Below are 20,169 nucleotides of genomic sequence, written 5' to 3' on the forward strand. Positions count from 1 at the left end.
TATGTACTTCCTTCAAAAACTGTCTTTGGACATTCCAAAAGAAATGTTCAGCCTCAAAAACGTTTCGGGTTATCCGTGGTATTACTTCTTCATGTATGGCGTTTGTTGCTAATTGCTTGAATTTCGCAAAACTGATACAGAGTCTAAAATCAATGTAGATATAAATCAATCAGGCAGTATGGTGAATTGAGATCTATTTTAGTCTAAGAACATCAAAACGCTAATTTTGACAACACCACGCGTCATATCATCATATTGAAATTATGTAGCTGTTAAGACAGTTAATATTGGTTCGTTAATTTAAATTGCATTACTCAGATCTGGCGTCAGAACAGAAAATTGTTCGAGTTTCAAAATGTTGAAGCGCCTCAAAAGTACAGGAATAAGATCCTTGAATGGAGTTATAAACAAAAATTCTCTCGCGGTCGTGACGTTTTTTGATGAGAGGCTGTAAACGCGGGCGTTCGTATCGCGCGGTGGTGGGGGTGGTCATATTCGACGTCTTGCGTCGCGACGCCTCGATCGCAGTTTAGTGCTGGACGACAGTCGCCGCAATCGACTCGTTAAGAGAACACTTAGGTCAGTAGAAAGAACCAACTTTAGATTATCTTGAAATCAGTGACTTGAAAAGAAAAATAAAAAGCTTTCAAGCAGTGTCCAAAAAGTTCTTTTCGGGTTTTAGTTCAAGTTTTCAATTTTATTTTTGGTTATCGTAAGTAAATGTCAAAATTTTTTGATTCGATTCGATCAATTTTGAATTTTGTGTGTTAGGTAATCGTTTTAGTTTGGATTTTTTTGATCAAACTCAAAATTAACTCGTTAAGTAACTTTGATTTGACTCAGTTGTAATAGGAGGTGAGCTATAAATAACCATGCTCCATATTAGTGATCCCAGGTCTTTTTCGGTGACGTCACTCACCTTAATCGGTTCATCAATCTTTTCAATCAACAAAGACATTTTTTAAAATTTTATTTTCAAAAAAGTTAAAATTAGAAAATCGTTTGAAATCTTTAAACGTAAACTTTGGGAGTTAAAAAAAATGAAATAAACTGAAATAACAGTGGGAGTGAGAACCTCTATTTTTGAACATTCCAACCTTGGCCAGCAAAACGTTTTGCCAAAAAGTTGCTGTACGTGTATGAACTCGTTACGAATTTACGGGTGTCGTTTCTCTAACGGCATCGACCAAAATAGATTCGTTCGGGCCAAAATTTGCTTTTGGCGAGCGTTACCTCGACTTGCATCATCATCAACCTGATTGATCAAAAAAATTTGATTTTTTAAATATTTAGAGGACCGACCGACACGCATAGAGAACCGCCAAGATGTTCAAAAATCACCTGGAGATGATAGGCCGGAATGAAACGGCTTCGAAGAAAGCCAAATTTTGGCAATCTTTTGTAAGATCCCTCAAGGGTGAGTTCAAAAATTGACCTCTTTGAATTTGTAAATAAAATAATTTTTTTGCGATAGGATCTGATGATATTAGGGCAACCGACCCGATTTATAGACCTCGCGGAATCTTCAGACCGATCAATGAATTCGCCGAGTTCTCCTCGACATGGCCGAAATCGATCTACGACGATCCCATTCACGCGGGAGAACGCATCCACGTTCCGGGATATCGTTATGATCCACTTCATCGCGATACTTACGGCTACTCACCCAGACCGATTTTCCCACACAACTACTCGACCTTAGACAGGTACCGACCTGGTAAGTCTGGCCATTAAATTCGAGATTCGGAAAAAAATCTCGTATTATCTTTTATTATTATTGTAAAATTTGTAAAATCACAAGATCTTTACTCTATATAATCAACGCCATACTCAGCGGCGACTTCGGTGACGAAGTGGGATTGATAAATATTAATTAAATTTATTCATTTATTTTCTATAAGTGTAAAAACTACTTCTTACAATTAGTTTGTAACTTCTTTGTCCAGTGGAAACTCGTGTCTAGTTAGCGAAAAATTTGTAAATAAGGCGACTGTTTATTATTACATGAATTATACTTGAATAAATGTGTTTTGAAAGACAAGACTACTCGAATATGTCTAATTGCCCGTGCAAAAGCTTGAGCACTTCACGTAATTCCATATTCACGCCGATTCTTTTTAAAAAACTTATTTTTTATCTTTTTACTTAAGTACTACTGGATCACGCCAAAAACATTTAAATTTATTTCGAAGAAATTTGAGAAGAAAGTATGAAAAAAATCCCGTTTTTGGCTACACTATAAATTTGGATTTTGGCCACAGTTTATATTACGTCACATATATTTTTAGATTTTACGATTCTAATATAATGGGTTTAAAATTCTCATTTTTGATCGTTTTGGCAAAAGATTTCATCTCATTTCAATCGGATTTAACTCTTGGTTGTCCATAATAATGTTTTACATAAGATTTAATCAATGTCATGATCCTATTTGACTTTCTAAAGTTGTCCATAGCAGTGAAAGTTGTTTGAAAAGATGTTACTGCTTGTGTACATACTCCTTGGTTCACCATTAAGGAATAAAAGCAACGAGAAGTCTTTCGTTTCAATCTTTTGGAGAGGATTAAGTGTTATCTCTTAGTCAATATTTGCATAAGATTTACAACGATTTAATCAATCTCATGATCCTATTTGACTTTCAAAAGTTGTCCATAGCATTGCAAGTTATCTGAAAAAATGTTACTACATACTCCTTGGTTCAACATTAACTAATATAAGTATTATCTCTTAGTTAATAAAGATATTCCGTTCTTAATTTCCAAACCTATCCAAAAGATGTTTAGCAAACACCCTATAATGGGTTAATAGTCATAAAAGGTGAAGATACAGGATAAGAAATCGACGTTATTGGAGTTTTAGTCCTCAACACATATTGCTGCTTTTATCTAGAACGATGCATCATCACAAAACGGTCCAGATTCAAGCTTTAGTAACTTAATGAAAAAAGAGTCTGAAACAAAGATGATTAAGAATTGAAATTCTTGCATAAAGAAAATGAGGATGATGTAAAGAGATATTAAATAGAAGATTAAATAGAACTTACGTCAAAAGGACGATTTTGCTAACAGCTGGATGTTCCTGAGAATATCATTGATTAAGATTAACTTCATAAATATATTTGCAACAATCAATTTTTTTTTATATCTGTCAAATTTGGTAACAATTAGAAAGATTAACAGGGAATTTTGTTATATCAAGTTATAAAATAAATTTGTGTCAAATCAATTTTTTGTATATTAATAATTTTTAGTTTTACATTAATACGCAAATAATTGAACTAAAATAAACGTAAAGAGCGCATTATTAATCTTAATCGTAATACAAAGAAAATTTAAGATTGACAGATATCAAAAAAAAAGGGTGTACAAATTTGTAAAAGTAAATTCGGGATTTATCAATAGATGGCGCTAGCTGTCAATGTAATTAGCGTCAAGTCGCGTCATTCATTTCAATTCGTTAATATTTATAAGATTTTGAATTTTCAACGCTAAAAATTTCATACAACGACATAGTTTGTAATTGCGTTTAAAAATTTCAAATTTGGAAAATTAATATGTGACGATTTTGAATTATGATGAAAAATGGACGCATTTGAAACGAACTTCATTCGAATCACTGACATTGACGTTGCATTTATAACCTCAACAGTACCGATGATAACATTTGTCCCTGGATCATATTAATGCTTAAGAACTGTGGAATGATTGGTGTGGTATTTAAGCAATACATAAAGAATACATGGTCGGATGCACATTGCGTATATATGGACGCTTCGCTAGTTCAAGAGCCAAAAAGTGTTTCATGCGGGATTTATCCCTTCATTGGAGAATGAAGAATGCAGAAGAACCACTTGCACTAACTTTGGAAAGGAGAATCTCGAAGCACACTCGAGCGTATTAAGAACCCAAATCTTATAAAGAAATTACTTCTTTATATCAGTGGAGCTTTAAGTCTATTAAATTTGGCATATCAGAAAGATATTGATATCACACTGGTATGGGGTACCGGGGCATATGGGAGTAGAAACGAAAAAGCTGACGAATTGGCGAACAGGGGACACCAGGAGGAGGTTCACAGAGTAAAAATCTATGGAAAAGAATTACATCAGCAAGATGTTAATGACATAAACCATTAATGCAAACAAGAGTGGACTGAATGTTTCTAGTTGTAGATCTAATGTTAGTTCTAGTGGCAGGGACAGGTAGCGCTATTTAACATAAGATATCACTATGTGGCATATTTTTATTGAACTAACACTAAAACTAACACTAGACCTAGAAAGTATCCTAGAAAGACCTAGAACTGAAATCATCCAAGAGTCAGTGAAAACTCTATAGCTGAAGCATGATATGAACGAAAAGTTCGAACTCCAAACCCCAACCGGATGTCAATCATCATCAAATCAAAACCTCAACAACAAGTTTGTTAATGTAGAAACGCTTGATTATTATAAATAATAAAAAAGGGATTTATTTCACACTACGATTTTAAAATAAAATGGTGCAATCCAGTTTTACTTGACAAAGTAGATAATTAATTCCATAAACTAACGTTAGTGTGCTTACAAAGCAGCTTTTTAACCCGCTCCAGCGATTGCCAGGGCGATGACTTATTTTAATTTCACTTTTTGTTGTCTCCACCACGTTGCTTTTACCATAACCACACCACATCCATTAATTCCTCCCCCGAAAAAAAAATGATTAGACAAAAATGTATTAAAATAGTGATTTTATCCATATTTTTTCTTTAAAAAGTGTCAAGAAAGAACATCACCACCACATCTTCCGAGATTGATTAAAAAAAAAGTAAAAAGCTTATTACTAATTAATCACCATATAAATGTCATTATAACGGCATTAAAAAAATTTTTTTTTTGATACGTTATCCAAGACGTGATTTTTTTGAATAAGGTAAGACCGATTTTTTGTCTCCTTTTTTTTGATAATGTCACAATCACTGTCACAACAATGAGCTTAGCTGCTGCTCTTAACTGCTTTTTAAGACAAGCAAGTATTGGTAGTAGTCAAAATTATATACATAAATGATGCATGATTTAAATTTCAACAAATAAATAAAATAAAGAGGGATAAAGAAGAAGTGATTGGAAAAGCTTTGCTTCCACGCTAAATAAACAACAATATAAATATTTACAAATTTAAAATGAGATTTAGATTTAGAAAAAAAAATATTTCGATTTTCTTTTGTAAATTAGTATACCACGTGTCAAAACCAAGGAGCCCTTTTGACGCTGATAAGGCATGGCAAGATCATTTGGATCGTGTCTCCAAGAGGGAACCAAGCATCTTCCACACGACTTATCCATTCAGCCGTTACCCGCTTTACTTAGTCTACAGCAAGAGACCACCACCACCACTTCCGCTTGACCCCAACCGCAGTTGGTTGGATCATTTGGATCGTTTGGGAATGTTGGATAGGCTCGGTAATTACTGGCCGAGATACTTATCACCAACACCCATCAAAGTAAGAATAAATATTTTAGCTAAATCAATTTTGATTAATTTTCTTTTTCGTTGCGTTAGGTTGGAGATTTCGCCCCAAGGCCATCCGAGGTAGCTTACAACTACGCTGGTCAACCGATTTACACCCGAGGAGGCCTGCTGCCAAGTAAGAGACTCTATCATGAATTATTGAATCCCAGCCCCTATCGTCCCATCTCCTCCTTCGTTCGCAATCCCTGGTGGTGGGATTGGCCCTATCTTCGTCCCTACAACCCTCTGTTCAGGTGGAGGCCACCGTTCTACCTTAGGGACTCTTACCTCTCCCCGGTGAAGAGGACCTATCTTTGGGACAAGCACCCCATTCGACCTTTCGGTAAGTCTTCTTAAACGGGCTCCTCAAATCCATCTTATTCTCAAAAAGACTCTTTAATCAATTACGATTTCTCCAAATTTTTTCCTTAAAACAAAAGTCTATTGAGAATAAAAAAACATTCACTAAACACCATCGCAGAATTTTTTTTGAATCAAATTTTGGAAATCGGACAGCAACTTTAGGCACGGGTCGCTTTATTCTAACACCAAAATCATAAAGAGTTTCATTTTTGGGTAAGTAAAATTGAATTGATTCCCCAAAATTTACTTTTACCCTTTTTTTCTCTTATCTTAGAGATAGAAAATTTGTCCCTTTTCAGCTGTCCTCTATGTAAATCGTTTTTTTACTATTTATTTTTGTGTTTTTAAAACAAATTTTCTAAATTACTAACTCACTTTAAACGTTAATTAAAAACCAAACGATTAATTTGATTTATTTGATTTTTCAGCGGCTGTCTTCTAAGTGCATCTTCTTACTGCAACTTAAAGTTCAACCAAAAATCGACGAAGAATTGTTTAAAACGAAACACCACGAATTGCGGCAAGATTAAGCAAGCAGCTATTTATAATTTAATTTTAAAAACAACTAAAAGGATAAAAAAATTATTAAAACTGTAAACTAAACAAAATTGAAAAAAAAAATCATGTTAATAAATAAGATAAAAATGCTAAAATCTTTTAACATAAACGGCAAAAATGTTATTATTACAAATTACGACTGCACTTCTTTGGGTTTTACCGTTCGAATGAAACACGTGTCTCGCATTCCACCCCCCCAAACGTAATAGGTAAAATGTTCCTTAGAAGTGCAGATTAATTGAGAGAAAATATGTTTTTATTTTGATCCCTTAGGCATGTCACCAAATAAATTATTTACAATTAATTAGTTTTTCTTTTAATCCAATTAATTTCTCCTCTTACAACTTGACAAATTTATCATGGCCGATAATGTAAATCGTTAAAGTGAGATAGGCGAACTCATGACATTGACAACCAACGATGTGGCAACGTCGCTCCCTTCGTTTCTTTTTAAATAATGTAAGTAAATAACATGATATTCGAAACGAATATGTATATAGAAACCAGGATGGTTTTGAAACTGGCATAACACCCGCAAGTTTCTAGTTTTAGTTTTATTTCTGATATCATCGGCTGTCAAAGCAGCGTTAAAGAGAGATAGGCGAACTCGTGACATTGACAATCAACGATCTGGCAACGTCGCTCGCTTTCAATACTTTAAACAGTAATTAGTCTTCCTTTAACAATATCTAATCCTCTGTCAACTCAATACATACTCTGTTGCCTGAAGATTTTTGTCTTCTGTCAGCAGAATCTAGTCTTCTGTAAGCAAAATCTAGTTCTCTGCCAGCAGGGTCTAGTTTTTTGCCAGCATTATTTAGTCTTTCATTAACAGTATCTAGTCTTCAGTCTCCTATTTGTAATATTTAGTCTTCCATTAACAGTGCCTAATCTTCTGCCAACATATTCTGGTATTTAGAACTATATAAGCAGCAACGTAGTTCTTTCTCAGCAGTATCTAGTCTTCTGCCAGTAAAATTTAGTCTTCTATAGCAGTTTCCGGTTTTCCATTAACAGTATTTAGTCTTCTGACATGTGTCATTAATCAAAACATTAATCATTCCTACTAAGATCAATTTGATTTTAAAAGTAATGTAAGAAATGACATTGACAACCAACGATCTGGCAACGTCGCTCGCTTTGTTTCTTTCTGAATAGGCCATAACGTCACTTAGAACTTATTTCTGAAGGAAGTTCTAACATAGCATTCGAAATCGTGTTACGGATTCCCGGATTACCCGAAAATTTCTAGTTTTAGTTTTATTTCTCATATCATCGGCTGTGGAAGCAACGTTGCTAGATCTACGACACATGGCATAACCTCAGAATAACCATAATTACTGTTATTCTGTGGCGAAGCAAGCGACGTTACCAGATCGTTGTCGATGACTGTAGAAATAGCGCCCGCCAAAAATTTAGTACATACAAGTGTCAAAAAATGTCGAGTCCTTCTTTTAAATATTTCAACAGGTTGTTACAACCACACAGCGAGTACCAAAGTCGTTTTAAGCGTTTCTACAGTGGCGTATCGTGTTCATGAGATTTTTTGGTCTAAGATGGACCGACAAGTGTGACGACACCGTCTTGCTGAAGAATGAATCCTTTTCTTCATGGCGTAGCAAACCATCATAGAAGGTTCTTGAGTAATTAACATTGGTTTTGGTGGTTGCGAAGCGACTTAATCGTAAAAATCATCTCAACGGTTAAAAGAACTTTTAATAAATGAGCACCAGCGATCAGGCGAATCGATACTGATGCTTAGCTAGTTTACCATTTTCCTGATCGAACACTCCGGGTTGCGTTGTGTTTAGGAACAACATTACATGAGGAATCCAATAAAATTAACGGAAAAAACAATAAATCACAATGTAAAAGTCAATTCATTAAAAAAAGAAGACGGAAACTTTTTCAACACTCTGTATATCGTAATATACAAGCTTCTCAGAAATACATATAAGGGGAAAGGAGATGTTTTGACTAATTATGTCGAGGTTGTTTGCGGTCGAGGCTCGGTGAATAAGATTAAATTATCCTAAAATTAAGTATCATAATGAAATGTCTCGGTCTCATGTTTTGAATAAATTAGTCGCTTGCGAGTGAGGCTCTGTGATTAAGACTGTATTAACCTAAAACTGATCATATTATAACGATAATTAAGCCGAGATGGTTTACAGCCGAAGCTCATTGAATATGATTATCTCAACTTGAAGCTGCTCATCATTTTGTCATGCCCATATGAAACACACTGTGTTAATTAATTATCGTAACCTACGTAACCTGTGTAAAATTGGCTGCATATCTCAATATGTAGTGGTAGCTTGCATAATTTTAAATTATACTCTGTTTTTAAACCAGGAGGAGTATTTTAAATTTGTCACCAGATTGACCTTGCACGTGATTGGTTGAATGCGAGGAAGGTTCACACACAGGTAATTTTGAATTTGAATTTGAAGGTTAGGTAATTGATAATTCGACAGTTTCGTGTCATTATTGTATATTTTGTGTTCTTAAACCCTTTTTTACTTTGATTATATATGATATGGATTGAGCCAACGAGAGAGATAGCTTGCGAAAGGTGATCGAACCGAGATAGACATAGAAGCGTACTGACATATAATGGGCGTGCGTTAATTTATAAGATAAAAAACTATCAATTAGAAGTAACATTTATAATACTTACAGGTGATGTGAAACTGTATTATCGCGAACTTTGCACTCGAAACATTTTTAAACATAACGGTGTGACTGGCTGTGACACAACAAAACGATAAACGTCAAATGGAAGAGGTTTGACACTTTTGTGCGCATGCGCCCGTCTATCTTATGTTACTTTATCTTATGTTACTGTATCTTATGTTCGTATGTCTATCTTTGTTACACTTTCACATTATCGCTTTCCATCTGCGTCTATTCACCTTGAGCCACATTTTTGTTAGTAGATATATTCAGTTAGCTCAATCCATATTATATATAATCAAAGCTTTTTTATTATATTTTGAAATAAATACACTCATAACTTCAATGTTAATTTGTATGTATAGTGTTGACGATAACAAACGAAAATAAATATAATAATAAGTAAATAAATAAATAATAATTATTAATTTAAATTTACCGCCAAAATATCTAGTGATATTTTCTGGTGATTTTTCCCAGTGTAAATCTGACTTTCGCGTTTACTCCTCCTGGTTTAAAAACAGAGTATAGTTCTAGTGCAAGTGTTAGTTCTAGTTTTAATTGTTATTCAGCGCTAAGTTGTATATTTTTAAATTTCGGGTTTAGCCCTGTGTCTTCAGACGCTGAATGTTAGGTAAGGTTAGTTTTGTTTACAAACATTAATTATACCATGAAGTATTCTTTGGCAATTAGTAATGGCAATTATAGCGTGAAGTTTTCTTTTGTAATGTCAATTATAGCGTGAAGGAATGTTCGGTAAGGTTAGTTTTGTTTACAAACATTAATTATACCATGAAGTATTCTTTGGCAATTTGTAATGGCAATTATAGCGTGAAGTTTTCTTTTGTAATGTCAATTATAGCGTGAAGGAATGTGAGGTAAGGTTAGTTTTGTTTACAAACATTAATTATACCATGAAGTTTTCTTTGGCAATTAGTAATGGCAATTATAGCGTGACGTTTTCTTTTGTACTGTCAATTATAGCGTGAAGGAATGTTAGGTAAGGTTAGTTTTGTTTACAAACATTAATTATACCTTGAAGTTTTCTTTGACAATTATAGTCTGTTTTTAAACCAGGAGGAGTATTTTAAATTTGATACCAGAGTGACCTTGCACGTGATTGGTTGAATGCGAGGAAGGTTCACACAGGCAATTTTGAATTTTGATTTTGAATTTGAAGGTTAGGTTATTGACAATTCGACAGTTTCGTGTCATTCTTAAACCCTTCTTTATTATATTTTGAAATAAATACACTCATAACTTCAATGTTAATTTGTATGTTTAGTGTTGACGATAACAAACGAAAATAAATACAATAATAAGTAAATAAATAAATAATAATAATTATTAATTTAAATTTACCGCCAAAATATCTAGTGATATTTTCCTAGTGTAAATCTGACTTTCGCGTTTACTCCTCCTGGTTTAAAAACAGAGTATAGTAACCAGATGTTGACAGCTGATCGAACGTTATTGTTGAGATTATAGTACGCTTTGTATTTTTCTCGCGATCGTTTTTAGGAACTTTCGTCGCGTTGCAATACCAATTTGTGATATTGGTTGCATACTTTATACAATAATAAATTAACACACTGTACGTACTGGAATACTTTTGTTGGGCACTGTATACCGTATCACCAGCCAAGATAGGTTTGCCAAAATGATCATGGGACATAAAATTATAGGAATATTTTATGGATGTGAAAATCGTAGGAAAAATTTAAAAAAATATTCCTTTCATTTACGAATAAGAATACATTTTATTACAAAATCAACGCAATAATATAAAGTTTTAATCCAAAACTATTCCATTAATGAAATTCCTTAAACATAACCCCAAGATCAGAGTACATAAAAAATACAGTCAACCTCTATGTTTATGTTTTAACTTAAATTCTATTTTTATTACCTGACACTATTTGTTAATTTATATACAACCTCGCGTAAAAAAAGCACTTATCCTCCTAAATCAACTAATCATAATCATTAGATAAAGCTTTAAGTTTTACACCTACCGAGATTACATTGCAGCAAATATTTTCATCGAAAATAAAAAAAAATATTCAACCACTTCACGCACTTATTTACGGCCGGCGAAGGTCCCAAAGATGTGCATTAAGAGATTAATAATTAAAAATAATACTGTACATACTTGTTTCGGCTCACTTTGAGAATTTCATATTTTTTTTTAATTAATTCGCACTCACTTTCCGAGGACCCATTTGATTCGTGCATAAATTACAATCTTCATCCGATGAATCCGAACTGGAACTATCCGAATCGGAACTCGTCGTATCTGAATCTGAACCTGAACCATCCGATTGGCTGTCATCATCATCACGAACAATCGATAAAGTTTGATTCATCATTGTATTTAATGGTAAATTATATATTTCATTTGGAGAATACTCCTATTTAAAAAAAAAAAACAAAATTAATTATAAAATCGCAACCTTAATAAACATTTTACTTTATAATGATCGGTGTATTGCCCAGGAACCAAAGCGATTGGATAACTCCCAACTTTTCCTTTATCCAAAACTTTAAATCTCCCTTTCGGATAATTAATAGTAAAAGTTTGCAAATCCATACAAGCTTTACGATCCTCCTTTCTTGTACGATTAAACGACAGGTTCCAAGACGCAGCCGATTGCATCGCTTGTTGGGTTAAATCGTGTTTACTCTTCTCTTGGCTTACAACTAAATTAAGCGCTTTTTGTTTATTGATGATGTCTTTAGTGTGTCGATCACGCTGATGTTTACAATACTCCTCGTATTTTGGCTGAAAATCCGAGTACATAATATCTAAAATATCCGCACTCGCCACAGCTGTTAATCCCATATCGCACATTGCTTCCGAAGCTAAACAACTTTCCCTTATAAAATCCCTTTCTTGCATATCAACAGGTCTTCTTTGAATACCTACAAATTAATAATCGTTAAAAATTTATTAAATAAAAATTAATAAACATTACCTGGATATTTTCGTTTAAAAGATTTTATCCCTAAAAATTGGGCAACTTGTTCCTGGATCATGTAAGGCCCGGATCCGCTCCAATAATATTCAGCAAGTTGATCAGGGGATATGATGTCATCTTGTTCCGGGTGAACTTCAAGCCGGCTACCTTTTCGTACTTTAACACTTTCGGTAGTTGCAGTGCTTTGAACGGAACTTTGGGTATCATCGATATCAGCAACAGCAAGAACCTAAAAATAAATAATTTGCATTTAATTTAGTGGTTAATTTTAAATGTCAAATTTATTAATACAAAATATACTCCGCCATCTATCGGTGGAAATTTAAGTTAAAGAGGCGCGGTAAATTCAAATTAATATAAACGTAGACTTTAATTATTAGATAACATATTAATAATTAACAAGATCAATTTATTATGAATAGCGATATCTTAATTCAAATTAATATAAATATGGGCTTTAATTATACATTAGATAACACATTAATAATTAACAAGATTAATTTATTCCCAACAGCGACATCTTAATAATTCAATCAGAAATGTAAACGCAATAGAATAAAATATGATAATTTTTAAAAAATTGGAATTATGTTAATGTTAACATGTTCGTTATAAGGGAAATGAGAAGATAAAACTGGAAAACTTTTTAATGATAATAAATTTGAACAAATGTTTTTATATCTACATAGATTAATTGAATTTTGTGTAAATAGGTGGTGCTGATAAGAAATGTCATATAAAATTAAATGGCAGAGAAAAAATTTTGACATTTAATGAAAAAACGTTTCTAAGTAAAGCTAACACTGTCCCAAGTAGAATGCCAAATACGAATACAAAACGACCTATCTCACAACACATACGGGTTTGCGACAAGGAAATCCATTATCAACCCTTTAATTTCACAAAAAAAGCTATAAGACAAGCGAGTATTAATAAAAGAGGGACAAATATAAATAAGAGTGTACAAATACTGGCATATGCCGATCATATGGACGTCATAGAACTAAGATAGATATGGTAGAAGCGAAATCACACACGTGTGGGCCTGAATTACCTTTAGGGCGGCCCGACTGTCCGTGAAAATGTTTATCAATGCACATTTCTGTCCCTTTTCTAGGTTCAAAATGGTGCAGAGGTTATAGCAAGAACTTGAAAAATGGTTATGTCCGAGCTGAGGGGCAATTTAATGCGGCTATTTGGTTCCAACTGTCTTTGAAGCATCGGTGTACCAGGCAAGGGCTCCTCTTTTAAGATGAAGCTCGCCCTTCACCCAATCATCCCTGCTTCTAAATATGACCTTATAAAGAAGATACTTATACACATATATAGAGGAATCCAAGAACAGGGACAGTGACGCAGACGTTTTAACCATGAACTGTATCAAAAATACAAGGAACCGGATATAGTAACTATAAAAAATTGAAAGACTGAGATGGATAGCATATGTGTAGCACACGAATGATGAAAGTGGAATGAACGGAACAAATAGATAGACAAACACCGGTAGGACAGAGATTGAGAGGAAGGCCAAAGACGAAATATATGGACTAGGTGGAGAAACTAGAGAGCAGTGGCCCGTAATAACGAGGAATACATTTCTAAACAAGCTAGGGATGTTAGATGAAGTCTAATAATGTTCATAAACGTCTTTATACATTTAACGGTGATAATAGGCCATACAAACAGACCGAGTTTGAATTGATGTTTGTTTAATTGAGAGTTTGAGTGCTAAATGCTATCTTAAATCTTGAAGGTAATTTTCGGCTTGGTTCTCCATATTCTTTTAAAAGTATGGAAATTTTCTTCTTCTAAATGAGAAACATTCCTCCCAAGTAATACGAAAACGTTTATTTTCGCATTTTCTTATATTATTTTCATCTTGATACCCAATAACTTGTCGTAAAGTTATTTAACGTAAAAAATAAATAATTGAATAAGTACTTACATTTAAAAATAGTATAAATTCCCAATAACCACATCAAAACTACATATATCAAACACTTCCTCTCCCGATTTAAACTAGATTGTTTAAGTAGTAACAACTTTGAATTTTTCTTATAATATTTATAAAGTTTAATGAATTTTATTAATATCAAAAAAATTACTTACTTTAGCTGGTGTATGAGCCCTACTGGAATGAATATCAGCACTCATCCTCGTTTCTTCCTCAATGAGTACAACATCGCTGCCGCCATCTGAAGAAATTTTCTCACCGGTCACACTTTCTGTATTGCCGGTATCGTCAACGCCAGGAGGTGACTCAATTACTTCTCGATGATGATGATGATGCGTTGGAGGCAAGGGTTGAGGAGGGTGCTCTTCTTCTTTCGGATCATCGTCCGGTATTTCGATAATTTCGTCCACAGCCAGTCGCCTGTAATCGGATGTCTCGACGATTTCTTCTTCGAGCAGCAGCTTTGATCTCGTCGACACTCTTTGCTGCTGCATTCACACAAAAATCCAAATGTCAGTTTCAGTTCAGTCAATTTTTGGAAGGCGGTGTTGTTGGCATTTTTATTTTATTCTTGCACGTAGGGTCTTATTTATATATATATATGTGTATTTTTTTTTTTGATTAATAATGTACGATTATAAAATTAAACATATTATTAAACGTATGTGTGAGCTTAGAAACGAGGCTTTAAAAATAAAATTTTGTAAATAAAATCGCATCGTGGGGTACCCCACTTTTTTCTATAAATATCACTCTAGGCACTGCACGTGGGAAATCAGAAAGAGATGTATATACGATATTTTTAGATAAATAAATGATTCAAAAAAAATTTAAATAACATACGTTTAATGTTTCCTCTTTTTTAATTAATTTTATTTATTTTTTTTTTAACTTTTTTAATTTTAAGGTTTATTTTCCACTTTCAACTCACCCTATTCCCACCTCTAGAGCCTCCTCTCGAGCCCCTACCTCTTCCCCTGCCTCTCGTCCCAGCTCCACCTCCGCGAGGTTTTCTCGGTTTGATCCCGAGCGTCGTACAAACGGACGGCCCCCTACAACTACGTTTAGGCCTTCCGGTATCTTCAACGACCGGCGTCGTCACTTCCGTTTCTTCATCTTTCGGATCTTTAAATTCTTCCCGAACAACCAGCGGAATTTTTCTGGGTCGTCCTCGTTTTCGAGGCGGCGGCGGCACAACAACCGGCGGAATCGCAACAATTTGACTTTGAACTTGCGGTTGCAAGTTTTGTTTTTGTTGGGATTGGGTGTTAATTTGAAAGGTGGGAATCGCATCGATCGGGTCTTCAACGATTGATGTGTTATCTTTGACTTCGATTTCTTTCTCACTAAAACTAGGCAAATCAATCAAATCAATTTTAGCACGCTTAGTTTCGCTGTCATGTGATTGTTCCGACCCCCTCTTTAATTTTTGATCGGAAACTATATGGGCGTGACCCCCTTCTTTAGAAAATTTTAATTTTATTTTCGCCAATTTTTCGATTTCTTCGCTAGCTTCTCTTTTTCGACTCTCTTTAGTGTTAATTTTTAAAACAATTCGTTCTTGTTTTATTTGATCCTCGAAATCGATTGATTCTAACGTTTCATCAACCGGTTTTACAATCGGTTTAATTTTAATTTTAGGACTCCCTTCTTTTTTTTCGTGCCGATCTTCTTCTTGGGGTTTTATTAAAGGTTTTATGGTGATCTTAGGGGAACATTCTTCATCATCAGGGGGTTTAATCGGCTTTATTGTAATTCTTGGGCTATGCACCATTTCTTCATTTAACATTTTCCCATCATCCCCTTTAATTGGTTTTATTGTAATTCTGGGACTATGAGAACGATCATCATCTTTTAAATCTTTCAAATCTTTGTAATCTTTATAATCCTTGTAATCTTTTGAATCATCATCCGGTCGAATTAAAGGTTTTATTGTAATTCTTGGACTAATTTTAGGTTCATCTTCGGGTTTAACAATCGGTTTTATCGTTATTTTAGGGGTAAAATTCTCCTCGTCGTTTTTGATCGTTTTAACAACCGGTTTAATCGTGACTTTAAGTGACGATGACGATGAGGAGGTTTCGATTTTTTGATGTTTAACTTTTGGGCTACACGGTCGATTTGGACTCATATTTCTAATTAATAATTTTGGAATCGATTGTTCTTGCTCGTCAATTTGGGGGCTTTGTGGGCGAACGGGTTTTATTATCAACTTGGGAATCACATCTTTTTTTTGACTTTTTTGATCTTTCGGGTCGTATATTTTCAAAATCGAATCTTCTTCTTTAGGACTATCAATCTTATGTTTTGTTATTGTGAGTTTTAACACTTCTTTCGTTGACATTTTAGAACTATATTGAGGGGTTAAAACTTCCTCCTCTTTACCCTCAATTACAGGTGACTCAACATCAATCACCAAAGGTTGAATTTGTGAACAAGATTGCGATGATATTTGAGGAAGCAAATTTGATTTTTGCGATTCTTGTTCGATCATTGATTTATTTCGCGACGATTTATTTATCTTCGTCGTCTCAATTATATGTTGCACTACAACATTCTCTTCTTCAATATCTAATATTTCTAAATTATCTTTATTTACATCTTTATTAACCTCAATTTTCATTTCATCACTTTGAGTTTGATTCGCTGTTAAAGCAGCTGCCGTTGCGATCACTTCAGTATCATCAGCTGTTGGATATCTAATTCTCTCCTCAACATGAACTGACTCAATATCTTTCTCATATTCAATAACTGGGGTATCCACAACTGATTTATTATCAGTTTGAGTCAAATCAATGTGATAATATTCCATATTCGATGGCTCACAAATCGCTAAAGCAGCTATATTCCCCTCATCTAAAGAATCTGGAATCACTGAAATTGACTTAATTTTTTCTTGGACTATTTCAGATTGTGTATTATACGATTCATCTTGTTTTAAATCAGAATCATCTGATTTCATTGGAATTTCATTATCTTGAATCGTTAAAGTATCTTCTTGTCTTTGATTTTCATCACATATTTGAGAAGATTCAACGTTTTCGGAATTATTTAATTCAATAATTTCTTCTGATTCAATTTTCTCTTGGAAATTTTTAGTATCTAATTCTTTTTCTTCAACAATTTCTATTTTATTTTCCTTCAATTCAAGGACTTTTTGTATTAAACTTTCAGTTTCAACTTTATCACTTTCTTTCTGTTCATCAACCAGTTTTAAATCAGTTTCTTCTAGTATTTGAGGTACTTCAATTACTTTTTCTTCCTCTTTAATTATTTCTTGTTCAATATTAATATTTTCTGGAACAGCTTCAGAGGTTGTTTGATCATTTACCTCAGTATTTTCAATGGTGCATACTAAACTTTGAGATTCATCAGGAATTTTGATCTCATTTTGAGGATTTTCGGTTTCAACTATTTCTGGGATGCTTACAATTTCGACTTTATCCATTTCTTCCTGAATAGCTTCTTCAATAATACTTGTTATTGTCATCTTTTCACTTTTTTCATCTTCATTTACCGTTTTAATCAACAAATTCTCATCATTGTTAACATTTTTGGACTGAATTGTCTCATTAATTACTTCTGATACATTCTCAACTTCCATTTCTTGAACATTTTCAATTTTCTCATTAATATTTTCAATTTTTTCTTGAACATTTTCACTTGATTCAACCAATTTTTCTTCCATTTTTTCCTTTTCCTTCACTTCATCTTTTCTTTGTATCAAAACTTCCTCAATGTTAACTAATTTAGAATCCACATTAACATTTTCTGATTCAGCAACATCTTCCAATACCACCTTTTTGTCTTCAATCTTATCATCAACTTCATTTGGAACATCAGATTCTTGTAAATCCATTTCTCCACTTTGAGTTGATTCAACTTCCTCAATTTTTTTACTTTCTTTAAAATCATCAGAACTCTCTGTTACAGGTTCACCACTTTCTAAAGGTATTAAATCTGCCTCAAAAGGCTCACATGGTTTGATTTCAGCCTCTAACTCAACTTTTTTATCATCAACTTGATCAATTTCTGAAACTTCTCCACTTTCTGATGAAACAACTACTTCAATCTTTTCATTTTCTTGACTTATTTCACTTTCTACCTGTTTATCATCAAGTTTCATGTCAGATTCATTTTCTTGTCTTATTTCATCTTCAACCTGTTTATCATCAAGTTTCCTGTCAGATTCATTTTCTTGACTTATTTCACTTTCAACCTGTTTATCATCAAGTTTCCTGTCAGATTCATTTTCTTGACTTATTTCACTTTCAACCTCTTTATCAACAACTTTCCTGTTAGATTCATTTTCTAGACTTATTTCACTTTCAACCTGTTTATCATCAAGTTTCCTGTCAGATTCATTTTCTTGACTTATTCCACTTTCATCCTGTTTAACATTAAATTTTCTGTCAGATTCATTTTCTTGTCTTATTTCATCTTCAACCTGTTTATCATCAAGTTTCTTCTCAGCTTCATTTTCTTGAGTTATTTCACTTTCAACCTGCTTATCATCTAATTTCCTGTCAGATTCATTTTCTTGACTTATTTCACTTTCAACCTGTTTATTATCATCAAGTTTCTCATCAGATTCATTTAATTGATCCATTTTTAAAGTTTCTGGATTTTTTTCATTAATTTCCTTCAATTCATTATTTTCCAACACTGGCTTCATCTCAACTTCTTCCTCTACCATTTTAATTTGACTTTCAACCTCAATTTCATTTTTATCTTTTTTTTCAACAATCTCATTCTCTTTACATTCAAGAGAAATTTCCGGTAACAAAACATTTTCTGATTCTTGAACTTGTATATCATTAACTTCATCATCTTTCTTATCTTTAACAACTTCTTGAACCTCTTCTGATACTTTTTCTATTTCCTCTGTCTCATTTTGTACGAAATTAATTTCCTTAGCATCATTTTGTGCTTTATTTACTTCTTCAACTTCTTTTAAACATTCTTGAACCTCTTTTGGACATTCTTGAACTTCTTTTGAGCATTCTTGAACTTCATTGGGGCATTCTTGAACTTCATTAGGACATTCTTGACCATCTTTTAAACATTCTTGACTTTCCATTAAACTTTCTTGAGCTTCTTTTGGACATTCTTTATCTTCAATAGAAGATTTTTCAATTTCTTCCTTCCCAGCATCATTTAAATTAACTTCCGATTCTAAATTAACATATTCAGAACTTCCTACAACTTTTTCCCCGCCTAATTTATCATCATTTCTTACATTAACTAAATTAACATCAATAATTTTACCATTTACATCTAAATTTGTTCCTTCGTTTAAAGAATTTTCTAAAATGTTACTTTCTGAGCACGATGTAGAATCTAACGTTGTTGATTCTTTTTGATCCTTAATCTCATCATTTTTAATGTATTTTTTATTGGTAGAATCAACCTCTTGATTCTCGGCTATTTTGTTATCGTCATTTCCATCTATATTAGTGGGTGATGTGGACACACCTTTTTCTTTATTTTTATTAAGGGGAATCAAATAGTCGTTGCTCGTCTCGCCTAATAAATTCTCCAAGTCGGTGGCGATGTCTTCGACGTCCTCGTTAATCTTCTCCGTGCGAATATTTTCGATATTTAAATCTGAAGAGAAAAAATCCTCTTTTTCATCGTTAAAATTGTAAGTGCTTACGGAATCGGATGTGCTGCTGATGGGGTCGTCTTGGATCGTTTTTGAATAGCTGCTTCCTAAATTTGCGTCTGAGGAAGAACTGGGGACCGAATCCCCGGTTAAAGTTTGGGTAGCGTCGTTGCTGTCAGTTAAAGTTGAGGTTAACTCCGCAGACGCGGACGAATTTTCAGTCGTTTCCATCGTTTATAAACGTTCGAAACCGAGTTTTCACTAAGATTTTTAAACTTAAATTAACAATTTTCCCACTTTTTTGTCACATTAACACTTCGTTTTATGCTTGACATTTTTTAAGTTTTCTGAGCGAAGAGACGCACAGTTGTCAAACTTATTATACCAACTGCTAGACACAAAATGTCACTAGTCACAGTAGTCACTAAGAAATTACTTTCATATATTTTTTTAATAAAAAATTAATAAAATAAATCAGAATATTAATAAATATTAATATATAAAATAAAATTTTACTTAAATTAAAAATATAAAATAAATTAATTT

General features: G+C 33.4%; 2 protein-coding genes and 1 long non-coding RNA gene across 5 annotated transcripts in view; 1 reads left to right on the plus strand and 2 right to left on the minus strand.

The window, feature by feature from the left end:
* LOC111424993 (uncharacterized) overlaps positions 1 to 2,778 on the minus strand; it is a 46,368-nt gene extending 43,590 nt beyond the window's left edge. The window contains exon 1 of the long non-coding RNA XR_011641963.1: positions 2,691 to 2,778. This is a non-coding gene — a long non-coding RNA (uncharacterized lncRNA). The remainder of the gene's footprint in view (positions 1 to 2,690) is intronic.
* Positions 382 to 6,382, plus strand: LOC111424990 (myofilin). Of its 3 annotated transcripts, none has more exons than XM_023058739.2 (6): positions 382 to 579; positions 1,294 to 1,417; positions 1,475 to 1,717; positions 5,213 to 5,481; positions 5,541 to 5,832; positions 6,281 to 6,382. In XM_023058739.2, the coding sequence occupies exons 2-6, from the start codon at positions 1,327 to 1,329 to the stop codon at positions 6,292 to 6,294; spliced, it is 909 nt and encodes a 302-aa protein (XP_022914507.1). In that variant the 5' UTR covers positions 382 to 579; positions 1,294 to 1,326; the 3' UTR covers positions 6,295 to 6,382. The 3 variants fall into 3 exon arrangements, with proteins under 3 accessions (XP_022914507.1, XP_022914508.1, XP_071056336.1); XM_023058740.2 differs by having other exon boundaries at positions 5,541 to 5,625; XM_071200235.1 differs by lacking the exon at positions 382 to 579 and adding an exon at positions 612 to 712.
* A 4,796-nt stretch (positions 6,383 to 11,178) lies between these two features.
* LOC111425005 (enhancer of yellow 3) lies at positions 11,179 to 20,012 on the minus strand. Its single transcript, XM_023058752.2, has 5 exons — positions 14,950 to 20,012; positions 14,174 to 14,506; positions 12,062 to 12,293; positions 11,557 to 12,008; positions 11,179 to 11,497 (listed from the first exon to the last, which is right to left on the minus strand). The coding sequence occupies exons 1-5, from the start codon at positions 19,852 to 19,854 to the stop codon at positions 11,279 to 11,281; spliced, it is 6,141 nt and encodes a 2,046-aa protein (XP_022914520.2). The 5' UTR covers positions 19,855 to 20,012; the 3' UTR covers positions 11,179 to 11,278.
* Between the last annotated feature and the right edge of the window lie 157 nt (positions 20,013 to 20,169).

The sequence above is a fragment of the Onthophagus taurus genome, chromosome 11, assembly GCF_036711975.1.
Source record: "Onthophagus taurus isolate NC chromosome 11, IU_Otau_3.0, whole genome shotgun sequence".
NCBI lineage: Eukaryota > Metazoa > Arthropoda > Insecta > Coleoptera > Scarabaeidae > Onthophagus > Onthophagus taurus.